This window comes from Coloeus monedula, assembly GCF_965178545.1.
Source record: "Coloeus monedula genome assembly, chromosome: 3".
Lineage (NCBI taxonomy): Eukaryota > Metazoa > Chordata > Aves > Passeriformes > Corvidae > Coloeus > Coloeus monedula.
In genome coordinates, this window is record NC_138783.1 from 51,123,527 (window position 1) to 51,149,746 (window position 26,220).

The 26,220-nt window shown below is 41.7% G+C and overlaps 2 protein-coding genes across 5 annotated transcripts in view; one reads left to right on the forward strand and one right to left on the reverse strand.

Annotated features, from left to right (window-relative positions):
- NBEA (neurobeachin) overlaps window positions 1-26,220 on the forward strand; it is a gene marked incomplete at its 5' end in the record, with an annotated part of 466,147 nt that overhangs the window by 303,140 nt on the left and 136,787 nt on the right. For 3 of the 4 annotated variants that reach the window (XM_082279411.1, XM_082279414.1, XM_082279413.1), the window contains one exon: window positions 14,660-14,796. In XM_082279411.1, the coding sequence (XP_082135537.1) occupies window positions 14,660-14,796 (137 nt within the window). Of the gene's footprint in view, window positions 1-2,959; window positions 2,999-14,659; window positions 14,797-26,220 lie in introns of all 4 variants that reach the window. The other variant, XM_082279412.1, reaches the window with a different exon arrangement.
- MAB21L1 (mab-21 like 1) lies at window positions 17,490-18,569 on the reverse strand (the record flags this gene model as incomplete). Its single annotated transcript, XM_082277761.1, has 1 exon — window positions 17,490-18,569. One exon carries the CDS (start codon window positions 18,567-18,569, stop codon window positions 17,490-17,492), a length of 1,080 nt encoding a protein of 359 aa, XP_082133887.1.

The following is a 26,220-nucleotide window of genomic DNA, read 5'->3' on the forward strand; positions in this document are numbered from 1 at the left end:
TTCCAGATTTTATTACTTCCTCTCTACTTCCTTGAAGTATGGGCACTGATTACAAAGCATTTGCCCATTGTACAGTCTTTGAGCAGAGGTGTGAGAAATAGCAATACCTCAAGGGCTTCAATTAGTGCAGGTGACTTGTTGAAAAGTCTGTAAATACCAATCTGAAACCTCTTTTTTTTGTTTGTTTTCAGGGGTTTTTTGGGTTTTTTTGTGTTAAAATGTAAATGTGGACTAATTCCACAAGTCAGGATTTTGTGAGTCAGAGTGTGCTTGTGCCTGATCCCATGTGCCACGCAGCTCGTGCAAAGACACCTGCCCTCCTGCTGGCACCCAGTTCTCTCAGTGATGATGGAGTTAAGGGGGATCTGCAGTATCTCAACCCATCTGTCACAGCGAGAGAAAAAGTTGCCTGTTTGAAGCAAGGACTAAGAGAGAATGAAGCTGTAACCAAGCTATGAACTTTGGTAGTTAGCATATGAGCTGGGAATGAACCCTCTGTAAATATGCATGAGAAAACCCTTCTGGTCCTTTCCTGGGTGAAGGAATGCAGTGAGATCTCAGTTTCATCTGTCTTCTAGCAGGTTCTGTTACAACTCTGTCTTAGAGGTGATACTACCTTTCCTGGGAAGTAGTCTGGAAAAAAGGGCATGTTGCAAGTTGAAAATGCACTCTCCTCTCAGACCGGATAAAACTGAGAATTATGAAATGCAGTATGAATTTTTTTAGATTAATTTACTTGGGAGCATCTTTATTAAACTACTCCACTAAGGGAAAGTTTTGTGATGTCATGATGTTTTCTGCATAACTGAGTTTCTAAAATAGCTATCTTTGCTCCTGCACTTTCTTCTGATACCATAGTGAGAATCTGTAGCAAAGATAAGATCATAAATAGATGATTAAAAGAATAAAAATAAAATGAAAGCAAAACAAGCAAAAAAAAAAAAAAAGAAAAGGCAAAAAACCCCCAACAACCGCCTACATGGAAGTTAGTCTCATACTTTAGTATTAGAGCAGAGCAGAGAGGGGGAAATAGATGCTTTTATTTTGGAGCAAGCAGCAGTATATGATTATCACAGTTAATATATCACTCTGCTTGCTTTCTCAATCTGCAGCTAACTGCTGCTGAGACACTGTTGTCTAAAGTCAATAAAGTAGTGCATCAAGCAGGACCAAAAGTAGGATAATTTGATCAATGTCCCTTTTTGTTTTAGAAGGAAAACTCAGTACTGCTTTGGCTAAGTTCTTATATCTAAGAACAATGCTTCCAACTGCATGCAGTAGTTTAAAAGGCTGTTTAGAGGCTGAAATATGCATTTGCATTGAAATACTGATTAAAACTGCAGAGTGGACATGAAAAATCACTGATGCAATACAATTCCTGTAGCTACATCCCTCTGCAAAAACCTAGTATTTCAATGTGTCCTTAAGAATTAATGTGCAATTTATCCTTTTACTCAAGATCACTGCTGGATGACATCCCCTGCTCCTTCAGGACATGGCACAGTCATTCTAGTCCTTTGCTTTTATTATTCATAAAAGTGGGAGATATTGTCAGTACTGCAGAAGCAGAAATAATAGAAAGTGAAAAAAATTAACTTTTGAAATATTGACAGGATGCCCTTGTGTTCCCTATCAGTGCTAACAGAGCAAGCAAACTGCTTCCAAGTGTGGTGAGGTGATGTGATAATGGTGCCATATGGTACCAAAACCTGTGAGCTTCTCAAAAAGAACCCACATTCCACTATCTCAGTTTTACTATTAGATTAACTGCAGCCTTTGCTACTCAACTCTCGCTCGTCTATGGAGCTGAAATGATGTTGAGAGTTAATGGTCACACACAGTATCATACCTGTCTTCTGTAAATTTTGCATTGGTAAAGAATCCCCTGAATCCCATGATACCCTCTCTTTAGCTGCTGATTTTGCATGATTTTGTATACAATGATGTCACTGGGTTTTCCCAGTTTTCAATATATAGAATGTGGCTCTGAAACTTGAGTCCAATAACTGAAATCGAGAAAAGCAATAGGCAGAGAAGGTGGGGTTTATGCCTAAGAAGCTTTGAACAATCTCTGACGGCTCTGAAGAGCAGGTCCCAATAAAGCCACACTGTCTGTTCTTGTCTAATTCCAAAGAGTAATGTAGATTCAGTATAAATGATCTGGAAATCTTTGAGATCTATCAGGTTATGGTATAGCACAGCATCATTTATATCTAGTTACTGCTCACAGTGAAATGACACATAGGAATTTCTATATTCAGATATGCCTCCAATTTAACTTTAAAGCTTAAATCAATTCAAACATGATTTACAACGATTTGGATTGTCTCTGTAAGAGATAGGAATTAAACAAAATCTTTGTAAACCAGGTTTCAATTGATTTAAGATTGTCCACATTTAACTAAAACAATTTAGCATTGTTTATTCCATGAATCTAAGGCACATTTTAAACAGAGGAGACCTTGGGTTTTAGAAAATTTTTTGACTAAGGCGATATAAATAATATAATATTTTGATTTGTGAACTTAAAACTGAAAAAAAAGGAAAGTTTGAAACAGATTGAGATTGTTCGTACAAAGTTATCTGTACATACCTTTTGTTCCAGAGACTCTTTATAGTTTTTCATCAACCATGTGGCACAAATCAATGTAAAGTTCACTTTGATAAATTGCATATGGGATGGAGAATTTTTAAATAATTATAGTCTGAATATTTTTATTATATAATCTTAGTATTCCATATGTTGCAATTGCAGTTGGTCAGATTTCATTATATTAAGTAACATTTTAATAAAATATGAAAATCTGATTCCATGTTATTATGGTCTTAGAATTATGACTTCTAGGTTTGTATCACAATTTTTAACAAAAGCAGTATTGAAACTGTCTTACAGTATGAGTTAACAAAAGTTCTTTCTTAGCATTTATGTATTAAAATATTTTACATGTTTCTGTTTCAGTTTTAGCTCCTTTTCTTCCCAGACTGTTCACTTCAAGAGGCAAGTCATATCTCTGTTAGAACTAATGATTGAGATAGCCCAGTCAATTTTAACAGTGTCCTAATATATTGTGAGTCTCTGGGTAATACAATCAAATCCACTGTAGTGACTTGATATTACTAACTCTTGTCCTTTTCTTTTGCATTTATATTTCCTAATGCTGCAGTAGGGATCTTAAATACTTACCTTTGTATTAAGATCCTGAGAATGTAAATTTGCTAACAGTTTGTCTCCTGCTTAGTAGGTGATTTTTTTCAAAATAAAAAATATGCGGCTGTGTTCTAATATTGTAAGCTTGCATTGTCACAGGGAAATACTCTCTAGTAGATATGCAGTTTTCTTTTAACGAAGTTTGTTGTTTGAGTTGGGGTTTTGTTTAGAGCACTGATCTTGCATTAAAATAGGTCATTAAAAAAATAAAATGAATGTTGATCTACTCAGGTTTTATGAATTTTATATTTTAGGAGGACGTTCTCTTCTCTTTGTTGTGAAGATGCATTTCACTTTCTGAGACTTGTCGGTGTGCCTTTGAGAGCAGAATTTAGCCTTAATGACATTTTTGAAAGATACATGTTCTTAACTGGAGCACATTTCATCAATTTTGTCATACAGCTAGTGACAGCAACAAATATGCCCCAGCCAAGCAAGGAATCCTTGACGGAATGTTTTGCTACTCTCTGAAAGAGTATTTTCTAGAAAGAAAGAAAGGAAATAAAAATAGGAGGATATGATGCTTTGAGTTATTTTAGGAAGACAAAGGGCTTTGGCAGGCATCTGGTTACTTGCGTGGGCTCAATCAACTCTGAAGCTGACTTCCTCATCAGCCATGGTGAATTACTGCCTCACAATGCTCTTGCAAGAGTAAATACATGTTATTCATTCCATTATATGAGCAGATTGAGCAACTCATCCAAATAAACACAAGGAAAGCCACTAATTGCCTTTAACGCATTTTAGTCTTACTGTATCCTAGCCTTCACTATAGAATCTTTCCTTCTTTTTGGACATCTGCCTCAAGGTGGAAGGAACCTCCCTCCAGTGCAAATGGGGCCAGCATTTTGAGACAGATGCAGCATCCCAGCACTGCCATAACTTTTAGCAACTTTGAAATTCAGAGTAGAAATATTTCTAGAAAGCAGCACTATTACTGATAAACAAGAGCTGATCTTCCATCTGAGCCAGCACGGGTAGCGAGTCCACACCAGCTGGAGGACTAATTGTGAAAAGCCTTCTCTCCATACTTCTTGGGAGTGTGCTGAGTGTATTGACTTACTGCCCTGTGCTAAGGAACACACCAGGTCATGGGGATTTGACAGTTTGTATTATTATTAATGAGATATAAGACCTTTCACTTCCAGGTCATCTGTTTGAAGTCCAGACAAAACTGGACATAACCAAACATTATCAACATCTGTTTTGTGGCCTATGCAATATAAACCTTTTGTCTAATTTCAGACAAACTAACAGAAATCATCATAATTTTGACCAATTTCCAAATGGAAAAATATTTGAGGCTGTCATTAGAGGAAATTGGAATAGTGCCATAAGTTCTACTACATAGAGTAACAGTTAAAACTGTATGGCAGTAAACAAACCAACCAAACAAAGCAAACAAAAAAAAAGATAAAACATTTAGCCCATAGAGAAATTTTCTATTCCAGGTTTTAACAAAGAGCTCATTGTTTACATTTCTGAAATTGTTTTGAAGTCTTGCATAAGACCAGATGCAGCAATAAAAACACTAACACACCAAGGAACTGCATCTAAAGCCACAAAAAAACTTGAGAAATAAGTATTATTTACGGAAAACTTAAATGTTTTTGACTCATCTTTATGTGTATAATATGCATTTCATATGTATACGCGTATATTTTGAGTTATGGTAACATTTCTTATGGCCAAAGTCTGACATGGAATTTTCTTTACAAGAGTGTAGACAATCTCTGATAAGCAAAGCTGTTTGAAACTTTTTCTTACCCTAAGGAGTAATGGAGGAGAACATTTTCTTGAGTTTTCTTCTGTTGCCATTCTCAAAATGATAATAATATATGTAGTATTAGTTCTATTGTTTTTGTTAGCAGAGTTAAATGAACAGTAGATTTTCTTAATTTAAAAAAACAAACTTGAATCTCTACTGAGAAGGCAGATTTTCAAATTATTAGATTTTTCAGGCATATAAAAATAATTTGTTTGAGGCCAGCCAGAGATATTTTTGTCACATTATCTGCTGTTAGAGTAGTAGATTGAAAGAAAGGACTGAATAGCATTGCTGTTGTCTCCAGCAGTGACCACAGCCTACTCAAGAGGTTTAGGAGTAGAGGAAAGGAACCATCTTCATCCTTCTCCCTCCTGGAGAACAAAGCATTACAGAGGTTCCAAGGGTGATCTCATCTTCCCTCTCCAGCCCTTCTCCTGCTGCCCTGGTGTGTCCTCTCCCACAGGGCCGGGAGAGCCCAGTCATCCACCACCTCCCCTCCTTTCCTGCAGCAGTTGCCATTCACACGCCAGTGGCTCTGATGGTCTGGGGTGACCCAGAGGGCAGAAAGCAGCAACCATGAGGGAAACCCAGCAAGGACTGTGGCAAGTACACAGTGATGTTTCCTAATAATTCTCTCTCAGCTTCTAACAGCTTGCACCTCTGATACTTCCAGAGCCAGGGGTAGTCATTATTAGCTTGCTTGCTTGTGTGCTTGCTTCCTTCCTTCCTGTTTCATCTCTCTCTTCTCTCTCTTACACTCTCTCTCACTTTCCTTTTCTCTCTGTCTGGAGGTGGTTAAGGCACTTAAAGTTTTGCCATACTTTATGGGGGTTTTTTTTAAATAAAGTATGTGTATGTGCACACACAAGTCAGTTAAGTAACAAATATCAAAGTTTCAATAGAAAATACAAAGAAGTCTTATTATTTCTCCTACTTTTTCAAGCTTCCCAATGGAAACTCTTCACTGAATTCAGCATGAACTACTAAGTAGTTTTTTTTCCTTTCAAACTTCATTATTCTTGCAAATTAGCATTCAAGATAGGAATTTCATTGGGGCAGTTACTTGTCTGGGAAAGTGACAGGAATGTGGAAGAAGAGTGATTCCATTTCCCATTCTATGATAGATACGTAACCACATAAGCCTTTTACTTCCAAACATGGAAATTTAATTCAGCCATATTTCCATAGTTTCTGTTTTTTATGTATTCAGATTTTGATCCTCGAGTCTAAGTATAAAAAAGAAAAACATATTTGTATGAGTTTAATTTAGAGTATAGATTCAGGCATAAACTGAAAACAGTTATAATTTTGATATGTAGCTGGCTTTCACGCTGAAAAAGGCCCACAGTTTCTATAACATACTATTTTTAGACAGTTCAGTGTTTATTCTAATAATTTTTTCCATATTACTATCCAAAATAGCTTAATATTTTATAAGGTGGTTGTCAGTCACATATGATAGTGCTGCTAAGCACAGCTTTGAAGAACTTTTCTCTTTGTACCTTAGTACACCCACTCTAGGTCTGAGCATCTTCAGCTTTTAAAATGGCGGCCAGATTTTCTGCTTTCCACGCTTTAAAATTAAATCAGTTCAAACTCTGTTGGTTTGTATTTATGAGTGGCTCTGAGAGTGCTTCATGTGTTGTTACTGTCCACTGATACCAGTCTATTTAATTTTTTTTCCATAACCTGCAAAACTCTTTTTATTTGAAATTTCTAAGGCTGCAAAATTAGACTACAGTGGAGCCTATGACTTTACATGTCTGCAGCTTCTCCCTTTTCCTGAGGTGCCACACCCCAGATGGAACTGGTTAACTCATCAAAGGTCAAGCTGATGAGCTACCTGATATATAGGAGACTGCAGAAAGACAGGCCTAGACATAAGGAAACTCCACCATTTTGTATCTCATTTCATCTTCACTCTGCAAGTGGTTCCCATACAAAAATCCGTTTATTCTTCATAGGAACATATTGGGACTGACCCACCATAGATTAGTTGAAGGAATGTATCCAGGAATGTCTAGACAGTATCCATGCTTAAACTAAGCACTTTCATTGACTTTTGGACAGGACTTTTTTTTTGCTTGTCTTTTTTTCCTCTGATGTTATAGAAGCAAATTAGAAGATCAATCAAGGAGACATTTTGGTTAGTCTTGGCTTAATTAACCAGAAGTTGTACCAGAGGCAGCCTCATCCCATGCTTTTAGCTTGACTTTCTAAAGAAACAAGGTTTATGTAAGCCTCCTTTATCAGTCTCCATCTTTGTAACTCCTGAACCCGGAAGCCATTCTGAGCAAACTTTTAAATGGGAGAAAAGAGTTGAGAAGCAATAAAATTCCAACAGTGGAATCGGGTTGTTCAAGAAAAAAGCTTGTATGACAGAGCCTTCCACATCACTTCTCCTTTCAGTAGGTACCAGAGGATCTTTGTGGAAGAGTCCTCTGAATTACCCTAACTGTGGGAATGCAAAACATGCAGTCAGCTAGAAGACACAGTTGCACTAGAGAACATTCTGTGTTGTTTCTGGTGTTGTTTAGAGATACTCATATTTTCAGAAAATTTTGAAGTTACAACTGTTGCATCTCAGGTGATGCTTCCAAACATACCTGTCAAGTTATATGCTGAACAACGTATGTCTTTACTGTCACACACATGTAGGAGTTACTATCCATATAAGTGAACTTTAAAGTACCACAAGCTATCTGAACATAATATTTCTGTTCACTACGGTCTCAAGAAATACAAGACTTACAGTTTATCTGAAGAGCTTTTTCAGAATGGAGACTGGAAAAAATGAAAGCTGAAGGGCTTATTGCCTTAAATTTCTAATCAATTGAGCCCTATGTGCATGACAAGGTACAAAAACTGGACTGTATATGATACATGTCAAGTCTGGTTTGCTCAGACTGGCATCTGGGACTTGATCTTTTGTGTTCCTGACTCATTAGCTCAAGCTCCTGTTTCAGTGGTATACCATTATCACAAGCTTCTCTCTCTGCTTTCTCCTTTCTTCTTTAAACATTAAGTATGCTTTTCAAAGGTGTATTTTTTTCTGATACTTTTTGATTAAATAGTTAGCTATAGTGACTCTCAGAGGGAAAAAATGTTACTTGTGTGGGCATGTTCAGCATCACTTAATGTTTTCTAGGCTGAAAAAGTATCTTAAGTTTCTACCTGAGAATGAGGAGGGAGCTAGTGCAGGTCCTACTGCATCAGTGTAGAATACTCACATCTGGATGCACTGCTTAACAGTCAAGTTCTTAAGTTTCTAAACCTTCTTAATTTACTCAGTCCTTCCAAGGTATAGCTTCAGGCAGAGCACACTGTATGAATCTAATTTTGAAGTGGCAAATGTGTGCATTGCAGTAGTGAGGTCCCCATCCCAAATATTTACATTTCTGGCCAGGTGTAAATCATTAAGGGGAGTCTTGACTACTATTAATACCCGATCATCTGGCACGTTGGCGCTTGGACACGTCCTGGAAAAATGCTGAAGCCATGTAAGCCATTCCAAGCTTCAGCACAGTTCAAAAGTTCTCATGTGTGCCACGGAGTAAATCTGACCGAACTTGGAAAAGGGGGAAAACGTTGCTTTTCTGAGTTACTTTAGGCTGTTAGACACACAGCTAATTGTTCCACGGGACCTTCAGTGGTTCAGTAAGATTGACTTTGGTTTCATGTGGAGTTTGTCTTGCATATTCTTTAACTGTTTTATTAAGTAGTTGCTTTCTATCACTCTTTGAACAATATAAAGAAATAGTTATTCCTAGCAATATTGAGAGGTATGTTTTCCCTCAGGGAGATGTGCTATTTTATATTTTTCTTTTAATAAGACCAGGAAGGTATGGAATTAAAATAATGATAATTTACCTGTGAAAGTGCATAGGGCACTTAATTCAAATATATAGGTGAGTATGTCTATGTTTCAGGTAAAATTACTTTTTTTCTTCTTAAGCAACACTATCTTTAACTATTTTCACAGTCTCATCAAAACTATGTAATTCTTTCTTGCTATTTTGTTCACAGTTATAATATGCAAGATTGGTTTTATTTACATTTTCTTTTTAATCAAACACATTTGCTTGCTGTTATGGCAACCACTTAAGAGAATTGAGTTGCTGTAATTGTTTAATCATTGCTGTTGAAAAAGACCATTTAAGTCAATCTTTGATGTTACCAGTAGTAGTGCTACATGCTTTATGGAGGAAAGGGGGGGAAAGTGGGGAAAATCTTGAATATCAGGGCCTATCCACACTGGCTATGACATTTAAACAAACAAACAAAAAAATCAATCCCTCTCTCACAATATGAAACATATGATTGTGCAGGAGTAAAAAGCCAACAAAATAAGCTTGGATATCTCTGAAAACAGGGGAAATGAATTTGGGATATTATTCAGTGGTGGAAGAGAAAACCAAGATTATAGTCAGACTTAGATTCTGGTTTTTGAATGTAAAAAGTTGTGCAAATTATCTTTAATGAAGCTGTTGAAAGTGATGTGTAAAGGGAGCTGTATATGTACATTCTTATAAACGCCTTGGCTTGAGTGAAGTTACTGCCTTCAAGTATTTGCTATAGCAGAGAACAAATTTGGGGCAGCCATCTTCATGTAAGTTCAATATATTTACTGCAGAAATCCTTTTAAAGGGTAGTTTGAATCATATTCAGAATGACAATGGGAACAAAAATAGACTAAATTCTGTGAATTGTTTAGGAATCTTACCTTGTTTACTTGTTATTTACTTGGCACTACATGTATTATATTAGATGTTAATTGGTTGAAATACTTTTCAGACTAAAGAGCTTTACCCAAAGGATTCTGGTACCTAGACTTCTTTCTGCTTCCACACAATGTGACTTACATTACAAGAAACTGAAGTTTTTGTGTGCTTGTGCATGTGTTACATCTAAGTTGTTTTTTTAAGTGTAAGGATTTGTACACACTTCAAGTACAACTCAGATACATTTGGCTTTACAGTTAAAATGCTGAGGAAATTTCAGTTGTCTTATTTCAGGTGCCTTGTGAGTGATTTTTAGTTATTATTCTTATCTAAAATTCTTGTTTAAGTATCATATCAAATTACAAAATGTAATTTATGCAAACTATTTTACATAGTAAAAGTATTGGTTTCAATTAATCTATGTTGAATATATGTTTATGAAAAAAGATTGATATGTTTTTTCTTTTAAGCCAGCATCAGTTAAAAATTAAATATGCCAACATCCACCACTTTTTTTCGGAGTAATTACCAGTAGATTGTAAAATTAAATTGGTTGAGCTGATTGGATATGTTTTCAAAGTACTTGTCCCAGCTAATACTTTCTTGTCTGGGGTAATCACCAAAACTTTATTTTAAAAGTTAGACTTCTAGGCCTGCAGCAGGTAAATTTCTTTTCTTTTCTTTTCTTTTTTTTTTTTTTTTTTTTGTATATAAAAGCATGTGCCTTATCCTCCTTAGGAATAATTGTGCCAATCTTCTTAGCAGATATACCTCCAGTGTAATTTTCAGGCTCATTAATGTAATACATGTTTACTCTTAGACCTAAAAATGACAGTTTATGGAAATGAAAATTTTTGGTTCAAAATACCACTCCTTAGCAGCTTTCCTTAAGAGGTGTAATTTTACTGATATTTCATTAGCAGATAGAAAACTTTGAAACCTAGTAGAACTTTTCACTTGGCTTGACTTGCTTTACTTGAACTTGAAAAATACAGGAGCTAAGTTACAAGAACTAAATACAGGGACTGAAGTCTCTGTTTAGCAAAAATTACGCAGGGGAGAAGGAAAATTACATTCTGCTTTTATTCACTGGGACCTTCTAATTTCACAATCATTTACTTTTGGAAAGAAAATATTATTTTAAAAGGTATATGCATGGTAGAGTTTATTTTAGAAATGTAAATCACATGTGCAGACCACAGGGATCAGGCAAAGGGGAAAATTCACCATTTAAACAGATTGCTAGACCTGTGGGTCTGAAGTGATTTCTGGTCTCGTTTTAAGGCCAGAACTTCTCTGGTAGGTCGCTTCCTTTCTTTTGCGGGTGCCCCGATCGATTCGGAGAGATGTGGAAGAGGCAACGAAACGATCCTTAAAGAGAGATGCTTTTTCTTAGAATCCCAGCATCTGACAAGCACCTTAGACACGGGTCCCCTCCACAAACGCCAGCTTTTTGGGCGAAGCGGGGCAGCCACAGGTTGGCTTTTCCCCCGCAGCGGGAAGGCAAGAGCCCTCGGTGCCGCAGGCGGCTGCTGCGCTGCGCAGGGAGCGCCCGGCAGCATCCCCGGGCGCCGCTGCTCCGGGTCCCTCTCCCCCGGGCAGCACAGCCCCGGCCCCGTGCTTCTCCGGGGCCGCAGCCGCGCTGGAAATGAATATTTACATCCCCTGGAAAAGCGCAGCTCGCCACCGCCGGGCCGGGCGGAGGCTGGAGCCGAAGCTCGTTATCCTTCCCGAATGCGAATGAGCCCGTCCCGCGGCTGGCTCTTGGCTCAGGTGTGCTCGGCTTTTGTTTCATTAGATTATCAATTGGGTCTGGGAAAGAGACCCAGAGCTTCCCGATAGCTCGGTGCCATATGGAAAATCTGCGCTGTTTTGATTATGTTCTATGTAAACATTTTAATATCGGATCCTTAAAATCCAGAGACTATCCCAAAGGGGATTAAAACATAATCCTCTCTCTCTATAGCTGTAGTGGATTAATTTCGTATTCTCTCAGTGGCTGGCTTGCTCCCTGAAGGCTATAACAAAAAGACTCTGCTCCTTAAACATGCTATGGAATTGCAAGTTGTAATTGGAGATTTCCAAAGGACAAGTGTAAAAATGAAACACTGCTAATACCGATTTTTTTTTTCATTCTGTGCTTTAAGGAGAGAAAAAAAATCTGTAAAGATTTTTCAAACTTAGTTTGAACACCTCCTTTCCCGGAATCCCATAATGTGACTTCTATTTATTTTGCTTTCTGCTTTTTTTAAAATTATTATTATTTTTTCCGAAACAAGAAAACACAAGCAAACGTTTTCTCATCTGGAAAGTACGATAATGCTTATTCCTTGTCGCATTGTGATACCTCTGACATGTTTACCTTGCAACAAATCTAGGGTGTCATTTGAGTAGAATGCAGGGCAGATGCCAAGGTACCAATCTGGGAGGGAGCTCGGAGCCTTTTCTAGGGAGGAGTAGAAAGCCAGAAATCCCCGATTTGCCCTGCCTTCAGTAACGGGCTAAGAAGTGACTGTTCCCTTTCCCTCCACATTCACCCCTGCTTTTGCAGCTCTGCACCCTGCTCCAGTCCGTAAGGGCACATCACTGGCACAACCCGCTAACCGGGGTGCCGCATTGTCTTCGCCTGGATGGCAGATTATAGGGTTTGGCCTTTTGGCCATTAAATAGCGGTGGCTTTATTTTTATTTTAGCCACACAACACTAGGGAAAAGAGGTAATTGGATTAAATTGATGTTCTTCCTTCTGGGATTCAGCAAAGCCCACAAACGCCTCCTTAAAGTGATAGAATATCGGGTCGTTTCCAGGACGCGCCTTCCGAAGGCGCTTTTCTCCCCGCACAAAGGCCCAGGAGCCCATCACCCTGCGCCGGGCCAAGTGTGCCCGAGAAGGGCGAGAGGCGGAGTAGGGCGCTCTGCTTGAGAGGGCAAGTGCTTCTGCAGGGCAGGGAACCGCTGGCTGGCCAGACCCCCCCTTCTGTAAACACAAAGAAAAGGGGCCTGGGGAATAGAAACCCAAATCCACTTGTAATCGTACAAGAGAATCGGGCGTAATTACTCGAGCAACCTAGATGAAGATTGATGAGGCTTTAAAGCGGCGTTTCGGATCGATCACCCTGCCCTTTGGAGCCTGCAGCCGGGCTTCCCCGGCTCGGATCGGCTCCTTTCCCACCGCCAAGGGAGGGAGAGAAGATGGAGGCGAGACTGGGAGAGCAGCAAGGCAAGCCCGGCGCATGTGATTCCGATCAGCTGACTGGGGTCAAGAGGCTACCTCGGTTTATTAGGAGATGGAAAACAATAAAATGAAAGAAAATAGAGTTTGTATCAGTATTATCCCGTCCGCCACGCTAGGCTGCTGAAAGCTGTTACTGAAACGGTGCGTTTTAGCTTCCCCCTTTACGCACAGTAATCTCTGCCTTCTTCTTTATTTGTTTTGCAAAGTAAATGACAAAATATTGTGCAATAAGGACTTAAATTGGGTGTTACAGTAAAGTAAAGCATTAACAACATGACAGTTAGATGCGCCGATACAGGAGTAATTTGGGCTAAGTGAGTAATTTGAAGTGCTGCTTGTAAGAGCTGGTAGTTAAGTGTGCTGGCAGTGCTGGGGGAGGAGGTGAGGGCGCATCCGTGGCGTCGGTCCCGGTGAGAGCCGCAGCCCCAGGCTCGGCTCGGCCACGCCAGCGCCCGCACGGCGCTGCTGGAGGGGCGAGCGGCTGGGGAAGGCAGAGGGGGGCTCACGCCTCTCTGCCCTCTGAGCAGGGGTTCCCTTATTGCAAGGGAGATTTTTTTAGCTGTGTTAAACAACCTAACCCTGTTTAGTACATCCTGAGATGGTCAGTTTACTAGTTTCGAAAAGGTGTATCAGTAAGGTGTTGTACCCAGCTTCTTAATACTGGAGTTGTATTATTTTACGTCATATGCGTGTTTATACGTGCATGTGGCTCTGTGTGCTTATGTATGTGTACAGAAATTATCCCACAGGCTTTCGTGGTTAAATCTAGAAGAATATTTTATATATAATATTTTCTTCGAAACAAGTGATCTTCCTAAACACGGCCACTGTCAGCTTTAACAGTAGATTGCATTGATATTGAAGATAAGATGGTGAAAAAGTGATCCTGTTGTCTTTTGGATTAAGGAAGGGTTGTTTTGAGTTTTTTTCCTCTGAATTAAAATCTAACAATTTGCGTGGAGAAGGCTGCCTTTTACAATAGGTTTTCCCCATCCCATCTTTTCAATGCCCGCGAAAGCGTCTCGTTAAGGAATATATTTGAGCGAAGTGTTGTTATACAATAATTTTAAAAGTATAAGCGGCAGCGAGTTGAAACAAAAATGATCTTGCCGTAAATATATTTAACGATGTTAGCCTTTTTGTGTGGGGGATATTGAAGTAGGTGAAAAAAAAAAAAAAAAAAGATAAAAAAGGGGAAAAAAAGAAACAACTAAACAGAACCCCCCGATATTTCGCGTTACTTTCCCGAGTTGAGGTCTGGATCCACAGTTAATGCCCCCAGGCCTCGCAGGGTTGGTGTGGCAGGCAGGGGCTGCGGGCTGCCCTGCGCCCCCGGCCCGGCCCGGCCGCCGCGGGGACCCTGGGCTGCCAGATCGAAGCGGTGTGGGACGAGCCGCCGCTATCGCACATGAACAGTGATAGTGTTAACGAGGAGCAAAAGGGCATGAAAAGAGAGGGGACCTTCTTCTAAGAGGCAGCTATTTTTCACCCTAACCCCTCTGAATTTCGCTGCTGTGATTTATCTCGCAACCCCGGAGCTCACAAACTCGCTTCTGCCCCGGCCACGGAGTTCAAAGCGCTGGCCGCGGGCAGGAGGGGGATGAACGCGGCGTTTACAAACTGGGTTTACGAGGGGGCTCGCCGGGCGCTGGCTCGGCGGAGGGAAGGGCCACCGGGGATGGGCCGGCCGGGCGCCTCCAACCTGACGCCGCTGCCCTTGCCTTGCAGGCCCCGTGGTCCTCAGCACGCCGGCACAGCTCATCGCCCCCGTGGTGGTGGCCAAGGGGACGCTCTCCATCACCACCACAGAGATCTACTTCGAGGTGGATGAGGATGACTCGGCCTTCAAGAAGATCGACCCCAAGGTGAGTGCCGCGGACGGGCGGGCGCGGTCCCGGTCCCCGGTCCCGGCACACGTGCGCCGGGGCCGCCCCCTCATTCCAAACTCCGCTCCCGTCTGCCGCCTTTCGCTGTGAAAAAAAAAAAAAAAAAAAAAAAAAAAAAAGCGCAATGTATTAATGATGTTAAATCCTCTATCACGGCAGCGTGCGCGTTTTCCAGCAGCCTTTCGCGCGGTGCCTTTGTATGAAGAACGTGGTCAGATTTAGTAGCTAAGCCAATTGCTCTGAAATCCCTGGAGGGAGCAGCAGTCCTAGCCCGCAGCCTTCCCGAGACACAGCGAAGGGGTTTACGCCTTCCGAGGTTATCGGAGAATCCCGTTATTTCAAAAACGTTAGTTTCCTTGTAAGAAAATACGGCGCATTTTGTAAACACTTTTAACTGCTGAAATGAAAGTTAATGCTTATTTTCTGGGGGGGAAAAGAAAAGGGGGGAGGAGGGAAATAGACATGTACCGAAGACTTGGTTCCTGGGAAAGCTCTGTTTTTTTCTGTAGTCATTTACTACTACCAATTCCCCAGCGCCGCCCCCCTTCCCCCTCCCCTCCGCGAAGACCTTCAGCCCAGCCGCAACAGAGCAGGGGTGCGTGACTTGAGCGGAAACCTTTGCGTGGCTTTCTCCCCGCGGGAACGGCGCGGGGGATGCCACGCGGGGGAGGAGGGGGCAGACGGAAGGGACGTGTCTTAACAGGGCGCTCCTCTCGCCTGCATCTCTTTCTATTCTTATCGCTCTTGCTTTATATCTTTGCTATTGCTCTGGAAAATGTTGGAAGAGAGGAAACAGGGGAAGTACTTTTACAAAGACCTTGGGGTTTGGGGGTTTTTTTCATGCAGAAATAGTATAAATAATTTCCAAGAAAACTCCTCGTCTGAATGTTTGCAATGAAGTTATTTCTCTTTGGTAAATAATTTGTCAAACTCGGAACTTTCTTTGCAGTGCTGGGGTAAAAAAGTTTCTGCCAGAATCTCTGGGTATAACAGTTTCGCTAAAGTGCACCCAGTGGAAGTAGTTGTTAGTGGGTGTCACACAGGAGATTGGCCTCTTTCAGCACTTGTTGACTGTTAGGATCCTAATCAAAATCCGCGTTGTTAATCTGTGTTTTGATTTAAAAGCCATTTTAAAGAAATGCATCCTGAGAGGGACCAGGCAGTGCGGTACAGACAGGCGGCTTTGGATTGAGTGCAGTTTTGTAAGCACACACAGGTTATTCCCTCTGAATGTCCTGGGAGCTCAGGGGCTTGATTTCTGGGAGTGCAACTGGCAATCTTATCACATTCGTAACGGATTTGTAGGTCAGAAGCAATATTGTTGTTCACTTTATTTGTGCTGGCTCTCACCTATAAATTTCATTTTCCTTTTTATTAGTACCTGCACCAAATTGCTAGTTTTATCAGGATCACTGGTTACTCAAAACACTGCTTCACAGATACGTTGTGTTTCCTCAGCTTTGTTCAAAAGCGAGCAGAAACACAACAGCACCGTATAATAAACCCTTCAAAACCAGATTTCTTTCCTGACGGCTGAAGAAGTGTAACTGTATTAATAAGTACGTCGGTGTCTGACAGTTGCTTATGGTCATCTGGAGCTAAATTCCAATATGTTTTTACCATCAATATTTTCATATTCTACAAAACTATTCAAAATGCATAGGCAGGAGTCTGCCCTTAAGTTTTCTGCTTTACAGGATTTAAACAACTACCCACAGAAAGGCAAAATCCACAAAACATAGCTGCCTCTGGTTTTTCAAGTGGAAAACTTGATCCGATATTGAAACACTTACCCATATGCATTTTACTTCATTTATTAGCTTGTAATTAAATAAATCAGCAACAGAAATTAAAATCTAAATCACAAAAAGTAATTATCCAGTGTATTTCAAGTGCATTTTCAAATATATAATTCCAATATTCAAGCGTTATTATATAAGCAGAATCCAAATTTCTTTTGAATATATTTAAATAACATTTCAAGTATATTTATGGAATGTTAGAAATAGAACAAGCAATATATATGAAACGAAAAATGTAAACTTGTTAAGTTCAGACACTTCAAAAGACAATTAACAAAAGTACTGTGATAAAATCTACCTTTTTAAATGGTATCTTCTTTTTAGCAGAAAATGTCCTTGAAGTATCCAAAATGGCAATTTAACTTCTGTTCACCAAATCACAAAACACCAACATCCACAATTTCAAAGACAATGTGAGATCACAATATTTGATACAAATCAAAAGGTACATTAGGGTTTGTTCAGGTGGCATATCCAAATAGCTTTTACTCACAGAGGGTTTACATAAAAATACCGGGTTTTGTTATAATCCGTTGGTACCGTTTTTAGGCAGAATGGTCACAATCAAATTACGGCCAATTTTCCTTTCCAGGCAGCACACTTTGCTTTTCCTTTTCCTTTTTTCTTTTTTTTTTTTTTTTTTTTCTTTTTTATTTTCCCCCCACGGGGAACTGCAAAACTGTAACGAAGAGGAATGATGCTTGCTGTTCTCATTTGCTTTTCTTTGTGAAGAGCCTAAGCTATATTCCTTTTTTAAAGAGAATATTATTTGCATTGTCAAGTGGAAATATATGACTTTTCAAACAGGCATCTTAAACTTCATCGGGAAATTAGCAGATTTATCGGTCAGGCCGGTCTTATAGTTACCCTCTAAAGTTTCTCCAAACTTTTCGGGTTGGTAAGTATTTCCCTAGCTAGTCGCCACGTTTGTTTGGCCGCGTTTTCCAGGGCCGAGTGAGGTTTGCCCTGAAAGAGGTCTAAGTTGGGCAAGAAGTAGTGCGGGCACCTCCTGCACTGGAGGCACGAGATGAGCTGCAGTAAAATCCCGTTGAGCCGGTCCCCCAGGCACGACTCGTCCCAGTCCGATTCGCGGGGATGCTTTTCGCATTCGTAGGAAACCAGAGTCTTCATGTGATAATTATTCAGGGGCTGGCCCGGCAGCTCCAGGTGACGGTCCCGTAAGGTTTTGAGGATGGAGAGGCATTTCTTCCTGCAGCCGCCCATCTGCAGTCTGTTCTCAGCTTCCGCGAACTGCAGCACCCAGGCATCGCTCTCGGCCGAGCTCTGCTTGCCGGCCAGAGAGTGGCACTCCTTGGACAAGAGGTTGAAGCCTTCCGCCTTGACCTCTGCCACCCGGTTGGGTCCCGGCCAGGGGATGTGGGGAAGCGGCCAGTGTGCAGCACTCCGCGGCCAGATCCCCGTGCACTTGAAGGCTGGAGTGATCTGCACGACGTACCGATCCCTGATCCTCAGCTTCACTTCGCTAGTGTCCGCCACCATCTTTACTACGTCTCTGTAACTGCACTTATCCACGGCTTGAGCCACCAGAGTCTGGAATCTGGACCGGATTTTGCGAGCGGAGAGGTAGCCAGACGCCGTGATGAACTCCACCCAGAGGGACATGCTCCTCTTGCGCCCGTCGCTTAACTTTAACACAGCGCAGCCCGGCAAGGAGCCGTCGTCCACGAAGTTGAAAACCCCCATTTGGTTCAGATACAGCACGACTTCAAACTCCGTGGGGGAGATGACTTCCAGCCCCTCATAGCGATTGTCCATCTCGTTCAAGGAACTGATGAAGCGAGGCTCCTGCACTTCCACCTCCTTCAGCACGTCCGACACCACTTTGCAGACTTCTCGGATCGTTTTGGCGATGGCAGCTTTCCTGGCTTGGCATTTCTCATTGTAGTATTTATTCAAATGATACACCAGCTTGGCCTGGGCCGCGATCATGTTGGGGCAGAGATCCGGATTGTATACCGGAGTCTCGCAATAGGCTGTGGGATCCAATGCGGCTGCTAAGGCTGGAGCCAACTTCAGAGGAGAAACAGGCTGCCGCACTCTGAAATATAACAAATGTTTTTCAAAATGCGCCGAGGCTGCTGCTCCTCAGATGCTCTCTTCCTGCTTTTTTAGATCAGCCGTCTTGAAGTGTGTGTGGCGGGGGGGGGGGGGAAGGGAGGGGGGAGCGGGCGGGGGACTGGAGGGGGCGATATTTTTCCTTCCCCTTTTTTTAAAGGGTCCGTGAGTGAGAGGAAAGCATCGAGAGCAGCACCTTTCCCAGCAGCAAGAAAAAACAAAAGTTGCACTGAGACACAGCGAGGGTTCCAGTAGTCAAAATAATAAAACCTCTTCGTATTTATTTATGTTTTCCCGTAGTAATCACCGTGTGTATGCAGGGCGGTTAATCAGATGGTGGAAAAAAGTGCCGTGTGTGTATGTCAGAAGAAGCTGGCTGTTGGTTTGTATAAGAGCCCAGATGCACTCGTGTGGAAATTATAAAGGCAGGGCCAGGCAGGCGGGCGGCCAATCGCCACTGGGCTCGTCACTGCAGCCTCTTTCAGCTCAAACCCGGCTAATTAATCCCTCTCTAGGAGATAGATATGTATACACAGCCACACACACACGCACACGCAAGCACATATTGAAAGGTAGAAGGTTACCGGCTAAAAACCCGCCCCGGTCCTCTGTATACTCGGGAATCAAGAGAAATCGCTCTCCTTTGGGTGTAACTTGAAGGGTATTGACGTTTCGAGAGGACTTGGCAAAACTGTGCCGCTCCGTACTGAATCCCTGCATGCCTCCTCATGGCCGGGACGTGAATGCAGGTGTATTAATGGGCATCCATCAACTGGGGAGCTACAGACCCGGCTCGCTCCGACAGGAGCACAGGCGTAAATTCATTACTCCCACTTGGCGTCACATCACGCTGTCCTTTTCCTCCTGATAGTTGTCTGTAACTGCAAGCGAGAAGTAGGTTTGGATTTTTTTTCTCTCGTGAACCGGCCAGTGAACAAGGCAGCGGATTCACGGCAAATTTAGTGTTCTTTGGAATAAAATATTGCTCAGAAGTCCACGATTTGTATTGTTTTAAAGGATCTTCTGACGGGCTCTAATCGATTTTGAGGTTTAATGCATTTCGGCATTGTCTCTGCCTTGCTTTTTTTATTTGTACCTTATGAAGGGAGAATCAATCGCTAAACATATCTGTCAGGTCTTTTTCACGTTCCTTCCAAAAATCAAGCAGCAGATACAGACGGTAAATCTCCTTTGCCAATTCTTAGCCTCGTTTTTATATTCTGTATTGCGCTCCGATATGTTGTGAGGAGTGGATGTTCGGCTGCTTTTCGAGACGCACTATAAGTACCTATTAATTTCAAACCTGGAGGATTTATCGTATAGCGAGCTGTGCTAGCAAGCTGCGCTTAGTAAATGTGCACACGGGAGGCACGCTAGCGACTGCAAACATGCTGGCTTGCTTGTCTGACAGTTTGGGGTTTCGCCTGTGTGATGTGTAATTAGCAAATTTCGCCTTCGGTACTTTAAGTGTTGGTAATCGGGACCTTTATTTGCAAATAAACTGGAGTGGTAAGCTCTTCGGCTTCACAGCATTTACTGAGCTTCACTTTAAGACAGCCCTAAATTTTATATACATAAATATATATATTTAAGAAGAAAAAAAAACCAAAAAAAACCCCAAAAAACTAAACCAGAAAAGCTTTTGATCGCTTGGACGCTTGGAATCTTTAGACTAATGACCGATTACCTTTTCCTAAGGTAACTGTCACGGGCATACCCGTGGCTGAGAAGAAGTCATACCACAAAGAACATTTCACACATTTATTCAGCGTATGAACGCGACCAACTTTATTGCACATAGCGGAGAATTTGTGACTGTGAGCTTGGCTCCCTCAGTCTAGCGGTTATATGGGTGTTCCCGTGCCGCTCTCGAGCAGGAAGCCGACCGAAATGCTTTCCTGCCCATGAGTTGAGTAGGGCTGGGGCTGTCGCTGAAAAACTGCAGGTGACAGGTCGTCCCGAAGCAGCTTACCTCTTCTCGGCCGCAGCCCTTGGCCGCCGGGAGAAGGGCGACCGCTTTCTGGCTGTTCAGGGCGGAGAGGAGGCAGTTTCCTCCCGGGTTTTCTCCCTCCTCCGGTTAGTTTCCCGGCCAGGGGCCGGGCGGGACAAGCGTGCCTCCCCCCGGCCGCGGCGGGTCCGGCGGCGGCAGCGGCACAGAGCGCCCGGTCCCGGTGCCTCCCGAGCCGCCGCCGAGGAGCGCAGCCACCGGCCGCTGCCGCCGTCCCTACTCCGGGCCCGGGGCTGCCGCCTCCCTCCCGCCCTCCCTCTCTCCTCCCCCGCGGGGCGGTGGCGTGCGCGGCCGCGGTGCTGCGGGCTCTGGGAGCCGGCTGCCCCAGCCTTCCCGGAGCAGGCACTTCCAGGGGTTCGGGCTGGCTCCGGGGGGACAGGCGGGCGCGTCTCTGCCGCTCCTACCGGCGGCCGCCCCTGGGTGCGCGGGTAACCTGCTCGGCGGCGGGGCCGCGGCGGGAGCGGAGGTCGGCCCTCTTCCCCCTTCCGCGGGGGCCGGCGCACCCAGAGCCGGCTTGGCGGCACCGCCACCGGCCCCGGCGGCGGGCGGGGAGGGGGAGGCACCTCTCCGGCCCGGCACATCCCGCCCCGCTGCCCCAGGATGGGGCCCGGCACGGCCCAGCCCGCCCCTGGGGGCCGCGGGCCATGGCGGTCGTGCGGTGTCCTCAGATACGGGGCGGTGTTGGCCGCAGCAGGGCACGGCTGGGCTGAACCCAGGAAGGGCGGTCAAGTTGGGACCAACTCCAGCGGGCCGGTCCCGGGGACCGACTGGTGCGGGGGAAGGCCCACGGCGGCCGCAATCCCGGCCCCGGTTCCCGCCCCGGGCGGCGGCGGCCGCTGGTCCCGGGGCCGTCCGGCGCGAAACCGCCGGCGCTGCCGCGTCGGGGGCGGCTTCTTTGGGATGGAAATGTCAAAGAGCTCCTTTCTCGCAGGGTCACAGACCAGCGCCGGATAAAACCGAAAGTTACAGCGGGCGGACAAAAGGTTGTCCCTTCCTCCCTTTCCCGCCGAGGGAACAGCCCTTTCCTGCGGTGGGGGCAACCCTCAACTTCCAGCGTTGCAGGAGCCTCAGAGCTGCACGTTAGCGATGGGGATGTTCCGGGCCACGTTTTGCTTATTTTTTCCCCGTGCGTTTCGTCTTGGCAATTCCAGTTGCTAAAGGCAAAAGTGGAAAGGTCGTACCTTTAAGCTGTCAGAAGTCGTAACATTCATAATGTGGCAAAATTAATTTAAACAAAAATTACGTCTTAATATACTAAATCGGAGTTTTCAATGTGTAATGCTAAGATTAGGCTATGATTTCAAGTAATGCAGGCTATACTTATTTACTGTATCTCGGTGGCTATGAGAAATACTAGATTTAGCCTTGGCTGGGTGATGTTTAACACTGAAGGTTGCTATTAACTTCACTCCATCACTTCATTTCACACACCAAACATTTAGTAGTTTAAAAAACTGTGTATTTAGGCATCACAGACACCACTGAAACGTGACTGTTGAAGTGACCCAATTGTTTAACATGACGAGAAGTCAGTTTGGTTTAGATGTCGAAAATTATTATCTAGATGACTATATATGATATAAAAATATAGATATTTTTTGAAGCTTCTGACCACTTACTGCAGCTAATTTTTCTCTGTAGTTATTAATGTGTCCTTTGTAAACTAGAAAAGGAACACCTTCTCAGCAATGAATTTTATTTCTACTGGGTTTATTGAGTATTGAGTTGTTTTGGAAAACCGGGATTAAAGTCCTCTCATTAAAATGATGATTGATCATTTGTCATGATAGTGGTACCGTATGATATTGGTGACTTTTACCAAATTGCTGTTTTCCAGATATTTACCCTAATTAGGGGGTACTATAACAGTGTTTGTTGAGCACTGCTTATTATTTCAAATCTTTCAAACTACATTACCTTGTCATGTAGTGCTCATGTTAGCTAAAAAGCCAAATGGTGTTGAAAATCTTTGTACTCGCCCACATCCCCAAAGTGCAATTTGAAAAAAAAAAGCAAAAAGTTGCCATACATGTAAATTTAACCAATAATTTCTTCTTATATGGTGAAGTTAAATGCACATGCAGATGCATATCTACACAAAGGGCTTGCATGGATATCACTTTATATTTCTTATTATATAGTGATTGTTCTTCCACACACAACTGCTCATGAATTTTAAAGTTTTATTTTTTAATATCTGCCAATTGCACTAGGGAGGTAGGAAGAAAAAAAATGAAGCTGAGTTGATTAAATTATTTATTCCTACTGCTGAAGTGAGTTTGAAGGCTCATTGAATGTATCTGATTTCTTGGCTCCTCTTTCTCCCCTTCCCCCCTCAATTCTTCCTGGTTATTTCATCCATATCATCCTGCCAGCAACAATAATTTTTTTTTTTTTTTCCAAGTAGGGAAACTAAAGACAGATATTTGAGCTGGGCTTGCTATATGTGTCACATTATATAAAATAGGCAGCATTTTTTTTTTGTGATGGAAGTTGCTGGTACCTTCAATTTTCTGTATTCTAATTTTGTAGTTTACTTCTTGCCTCCACTTTCAAATTTAGGAACAACTGAAAAGTTTAAATGTAAGTTGCTATAATTTTTGTAATTTTTACAGTACACAATTAGCATTCATTAGTGTTAAACTTAACATGTATGTATTCGCGTCCTATTAAAAATTAAAGGAAAACATGAAGAGAGTTTCCATTACTGTTGTACTTGGTCATCCTAGGTCTTACGGATGAACTGTTAATGCTTTAAATTCCTCTAATCTGCAATCTGTTAAGGGAAAAAGCAGTAACTGATTTGCTTTCTCTAAGATATGTCTCAAAAGTAAACATGGAGCTTGCAGAACTGTGATTTTGGCTAGAACTGCAGAAAGGCGTAAGCAGGAAAATAAAGCATTGAATTATTCATTTGGTTCACTTATCCGTCAGCTTCTCCAAATCCAGACATTCCTTATAGTGCAACATTTTATTTAAGCAGTCCAACATTGGTTTGGTTTTGGTCTTTTTTTTTTCTTTTGGTTGTTTTGTTTTTTTTTTTTAAAGATCTCCAGCTTGGAGAATGTTCTTTTTTTGCTGAACTGCTAGAGGACTGTGGAATCAGTGGGGATTAACGCCTTCTAATCTACTACATCTGTAGTGGGTCATCCAACACTGCAGAACTCTCATTACTCTCTATTGCTGTATATGATTAAATGACTGAAAATATTGAATGTTGCCCTTGAAAATAAAGCTGTATGTGTTGGATGAGCAGCTTCTGAAGAATTCATGTCTAAACTAATCTTTCATCTCGGTAACTTTAGCCCTGGAATATGAGAGAGGACTAGAGTGTTAGAAAATGTAAGTTGAAATTAAAGTGGGGGAGCATTTGAAATACATCATTATATAAATTATGGCATCACACAATATGCTATGTCTTAGGAGTAACCCAACATCTTATTACCCAGTCAGAATGGGAGGGTGGTATGTCTTGAACATACTTATTTTTGTGAGTGGTGCTTTTCTGTAACCTGGTTTCATATTGACTAGCAAACTAAACTACATCATCTCATCGGGAGCTGCTGAAGATACTGAAATTAGCAGAAGACATTGCTTAACACCTTTGAACACTGGCCAATATGAAGTTATAAGCAAGCACCATTTTTTGTATGCATTTGGTCATACTATGTGTTTATTGCGAATTTTCATGATGCCAATACTTTGGGCATCTTATGTCTCTCCAATTCAAAATGAAACTTTTGTGCTCTCTTTACAATTACATGAATATGTTAAATTACCTGTGTAACTCATTTAATCTTGATTTAGTTATGAAAGGACATACCTAACATATTTCAATGTAGACTTCTATTTTTAATGTAGTGTATAGCTCTCCAATATTTTCTTTCCAAATAACAGTGAAGGAAGGAGTTGAGTGAGTTGGTCGTAAGTGATTAATATGTTTCATTGAACCTTATGAAGGCCCTGGTCCTGCAAATAACTGCCCATGCACTTCACTGTGAGCCTAAAAGCACCCGTGACATCATGGGCAGAATCAGGGCCAAAACAAGGTAACACTTGGAGGTTAACATTTGAAGAGGATGAAATACAGTGAGCCTCTAAAATATCTAACGTATCAAATGCATGCGTTGGTGAGGAAATACATTTTTTGGCTCAAATATATACACTTCTGTCAAGCAGCACTTCCCTGTTTTTTCATTGTGCTTTAGCCATAACATTAAAATAGCTTCTTGAGAAAGGACATTGCTGTTTCGTCCTCTCACAAAGATGCTCCCCCAGTCCACTCTAAAACGCTTATGAGGAAGGTAAGGTTATTCAGAAAAACAGATTATGCTTTCAGAATCCCCATTAAAACTATATATTTTCATCTACTTTCGCATATTCAGGACTATTGTTCCTAAAAGTATCCTAACTATAACTGTAATATAATCATATTAGCAACCTTATTTAAGGAGGAAGATGTGAAATCTGTTCTGAAAAAACAAGATGCTTAGATCTTTTGGCCTTTAAAATATTTTCACACCACCACTCTGAACTTTTTTTTTTTTTTTAACTGGTAGAACATTGTCATTGTAAAACACAATATTTTATCTAGGGGAAATTTTAGTCTCTTATTAAGAGCAGCAAATCACTCCAGTTGTCCTCTTGAATTCAAAAATTTAACCTACATCACCTACTGTCCTTCCTGCTTTTTCCTACCAGTTTTTAGGCCAGCTCTAGGACAGAATATAAAGAAGTGGATCCTTTGTGGCATAGTGCTGGTGTCCCTGAAATGAGAAAGGCTATAGAAATAGCATGTAATCATGTAATTTCATAAATATCCAATCAAATTGTTGAAAGAGAAATATTAGCTTGTGGAAATAGCTGTTTATCTGAAAGGAATATTACTATCAATTTTTCTTGATAGTTGAAATAGATTTTGCCTTTTGGACACGTTATTATTTAAAATACATTAATGCCATTGAAAAGAAGATAAAAAATTACAGGGTATCTGTTAGGGTGGTGACAATGGTGTCTCTTAAGACTCCTTAGTTTTAGATGAGGAAAAGGAGATATCTTTATTACTTCACATTTATGAATCTTCTTTATTTACTGTTTTAGTTGATACAAAATAACTATTTTTTAAAATTAAAGGAAACTTCCAGGGGAAAAATTGGGGGAGTTTACTTTTTTTTAAGGTCAATACAGATTTTAATGGGTTTATGCGGTGTGTACAGGCCTACTAAGAAAGAAGTTACTGTGATCAACATGGTTCTGTCTTATTTTCAGTAAATATTTTACCATTTCTATTTTTTGTTTTCTCCTGCAAATTATTTCCAGGAATAAACTGGCTTCAATTTTCACTTCATTTTTTTTTTTTTAAATAACCTTATCAAAAGGAACAATTATTAAGTGTGGAATTCTTACTAGCCCTCTGAAGCACAGATGAGTATATGGCATATGCTAGGTTGTGCCATAATGCTTGCCATTTTCCCCTACTCTTCAAGACATTGCTTCTTTAAATAGGTAAAAAATGAC